Consider the following 3,866-nt stretch of genomic DNA (forward strand, 5'->3'; position numbering starts at 1 on the left):
GGTGACCGTTATTGTGCAGCGAGGCGAAGCTGACGCACGCTTACACACTTGAGTTTACCTAAGTTGTCAAAACACCAATTTTCAAGTAGCTCAATGTGTTTGAGATGTCGTCTGACTTGACGATATTACACCCTTGGGAGCCATGTGATTATATAATCTACGCTTAGCCTCGCCTCGCTGCACAATAACGGTCACCGAGTTCACACATGTGGCCGTGAACAAATACTTTGTTATTACGCTATATATGGACTTTTAGCAAAATTAAATGCCTATTTAAAGTTCTGATCTGATTAAATAAAATTATCTCTGAAATTAACTTTGTTTGTCATGTTTATTTTACACTAAAATATTGGACTTTTTTGTCGTCGCGGATGAATTATTCTACCTTACGTGAAGCGTCATCATTCGCTGTTCAATTGAGTAAGCTCCTCCCACTTTTGACCGACTTTGACCAAGGGCATTAACGGCCATCTGAAAATCTTGGCAACAGTCATATAGGAAATAAATGATAACAGATATCGTGGCCACCTTGGATTTTGGATTGACACACTTTGGGGGCCCATTTCACAATAATTTCAGGCAAGTTTCAGCTAATTTCACTGGTAAAACTTGAGAAGAAGTTTAAAATGTGTTTTCAAGATGGCAGCTGTGACGGCCATCTTGAATTTCAGATTGACCCAAAAAATAACAACACTAATTGGTCGGGACCATGTAAAGATTAACTTCCAGGCAAATTTTAGCTCAATCCCACTGGTGGAACTTGAGAAGAAGTTCAAAATGTGAAATGTTTACGGACAGCGGACGACAACAGACAAAACATAATGGCTATAAAGATAATGGCTACAAAATCAATATTATAAAACAAAGTCCCCACATTCAAAAACCATATATAAAAGCAACCTGCAACAAAACAATCATAGGTATCACTAAATGCTTACAACAAATCAATCTATGACACTAATTAATTCTCTTCCATGTACATATCAACTAATCATACATATGGACCTATATGATGTTCATAATATGTGTATTTTCACAACTTCAAAAGTTACATATTTCAAGTTACAATTATTTTATTTATCACTAATATCAAAGATGTATACTTGTAGTAACTTTATTGCAATGAGATTTAATGATCACTAATTACTCAGCTTGTCATTGAATATACCTTGGCATTGGCAATCCACTTCTTTTCAAACCAGCTTTGAAAAGTGATATCGTCCTTATACACACTGCTGTTTCGAAGTTCTTCCAAACATGCTTCATATGAGGTAATCTCCATCGAACGAGCAATAGCACGCAATCTGTTGGAAGCAGAACAATACTACTACAAATAGAGAAACTTTTCCCTTTAACTCTTACCAAATTTTCCTACATAAAAAGCAATTTCAATACTTCATGAATGCATAACTGACTTCCCATATGGAGCTGGATTAATGTCATTCACTGCATCGATTTTGATACAACAAATGGATGAAATACAATAAATTCTTGATTATATTCACATCTTATGGTGATTGATACATCATTTTGTGATGTGATTTTTCAATATATCTTGAAAATTGGACTTTACCCATATATGTTGCTTTGCCAAACAGGCGAGAATACCTAATATCTAAGACTTTCTTTGTGTGAATCAATACATTTTTTAATCTTTCTGAATTTTTCAAACATTCCTATAATAATTTCAGTTTTTGTCCACATGAAAGCTGCACTGAATCGTAAGTTGCACTCCTGACTTTTGTTGAAATGCTGCAAATTTTATTATAAAACTTAATATAAAATGTATAGTATCATTTTCCCTATGTTTCTTCTTATTCATATTAATTTATGTATATATACACTGTTTTTTTTTTATTTCATTATGTTAAAATTAAACAAGCATAACTTTACAACATGTATAAAAACATTCTTGAAAAATATTAACTAAAATTTGTTTTTTTTTTGCACCTTATTCACTTCAATTCTTACTTTCATCTCATTTTAAGGTATGACTGGATCTTGTAACTTTTCGGTAATGTTACATAGCGAATATTATTTAATTGTTATGTTACCTCTTTCCCATGCCCACATTATTCAATCCATGTGAATATTTTTTTAAAATTGGTGGTTTTGTGGAAAATATGTGGAGTTTTAAAACAGATAATTTCCGATCGCTAGCATATACTTTAACCTCATATTGAAGCTCATGAATGTTAACTTTTTATAATAATTTCTTGCCAATAGCATGTATAACTCAACCACGTTTTGTTGAGACTGTATTATAATAAGATGAAATAATGGGCAACCAAATAAGTGAAAACAAGTGATGTTCATTGTCAGTCATTATTTATTTGGACAAATATCCTAAATATTTTTCTCAATATTCATAAGACAAAGAACACCCATATGGATTCTGAATGAAATTAATTGTTGTTCCATTTTTGTGAAAAGCATGTGAAATTTACAGTCATATAATTATGTAACATGTGGAATTAACAGTCATATAATTATGTAACATGTGAAATTAACAGTCACATAATTATGTAACATGTGGAATTAACAGTCATATAATTATGTAACTTTTCTTCATGCGTTAAATACTTTTGTATATGGATATATATCATTTTCACAGAAAAAGACACTTACTGCTTCATTACAGATTCCTTATCTGCTATTTTATTGGCTGTCAACCACCGCTGCCAGGCTTGGTCACGATGAAAATTACATAATAATACTTGAGCACCTGTAAAATACCTAACATGTAACTTAATTTGTCACAATAACGACATATTACGTAATTATCAATTTCTTTTTCCAAATCATACTAAGATCATATTTCATTTTATCGATCATATTTCATTTGCTATAAATTACATTCCCTACTTAACTTCTTTATTGACATTAAACTAACAGATTTGATAATTTTCAACAGCTTGATTATTTTCATCAGCTTGATTATTTTTACTTGTAAACTTATGAGCATTGCTGTATACAAGAAAAAAAATCACTGAGGGCCTGCATTGCGCACCTAGTATGTTCAGTCAAGCAATGTTATAACCATAGAGATGAAGAGTTATTTACTCACTCAAGAATTTTAAAAACTTATACAAACTCTTCTCCCCTTGCAAACAAGGATGTTCTTTGCCAAATTTTATGATATTCCTTCATGCATATATAGCTATGACTTATTAAAGTCACAATGTAAAGGAAACTTTGACGGACAATGGAATGAATGACCACTGGACACACAATAGATGCCGCACAATATGATATGAGCTCAATGGCATGTCATGTCTAGTAAGCTTAAAAGAATTCCACACTAGTATTACCCGGAATATGATGAAAACTATGTTTTTAACATAAACACTTGGGAAAAAACATTAACATTAACTTCAAGTCATCCAATAACTTCTACCTTTGAATGTGGACTCCAAAGCTCCTACTTCCCTCAAATCGAAATCGCACATGAAGTAGTGAGCATTCCAGTTTGGATTCCAACTCTTGAGCATTTCCAACCCTTCTCGGACAGAACTCATTGTGTCTTGACTGATGAAGAATGTTTCCAACTATCAAATATCCACTATTGGAGGCAATACACAAATTGTACATTGGCATGCTGTACCTCGTTGTTCCATACGTTGCATCCATCAGCACAATCTCACCTCCGTACCGCCTCTACATCTGCCTTTGGAACTCTGTTTGTATAACGAGTAGTAAGGGCTCAATAGTGTCATCACTTGAGGATCTGAAATGTTAATACATTTGTATTTAATACATTTACTGTAACTAAAACTCTGCAGACTGCTATGGAATAACAATAAAACAGTAAAATGAGACAATCTGCTATTACTTAAGAGCCATGGCCGGTATGATATTACTTTCTG

The 3,866-nt window shown here is 32.7% G+C and overlaps 1 protein-coding gene across 1 annotated transcript; it reads right to left on the bottom strand.

Moving 5' to 3' along the window:
• Nucleotides 1-884: 884 nt before the first annotated feature.
• On the bottom strand, nt 885-3,520 carry LOC138312787 (uncharacterized). Its single transcript, XM_069253543.1, has 3 exons — nt 3,398-3,520; nt 2,629-2,725; nt 885-1,304 (listed from the first exon to the last, which is right to left on the bottom strand). Exons 1-3 carry the CDS (start codon nt 3,516-3,518, stop codon nt 1,148-1,150), a joined length of 375 nt encoding a protein of 124 aa, XP_069109644.1. The 5' UTR covers nt 3,519-3,520; the 3' UTR covers nt 885-1,147.
• Nucleotides 3,521-3,866: the final 346 nt, after the last annotated feature.

Source organism: Argopecten irradians, unplaced genomic scaffold (assembly GCF_041381155.1).
Source record: "Argopecten irradians isolate NY unplaced genomic scaffold, Ai_NY scaffold_0469, whole genome shotgun sequence".
NCBI lineage: Eukaryota > Metazoa > Mollusca > Bivalvia > Pectinida > Pectinidae > Argopecten > Argopecten irradians.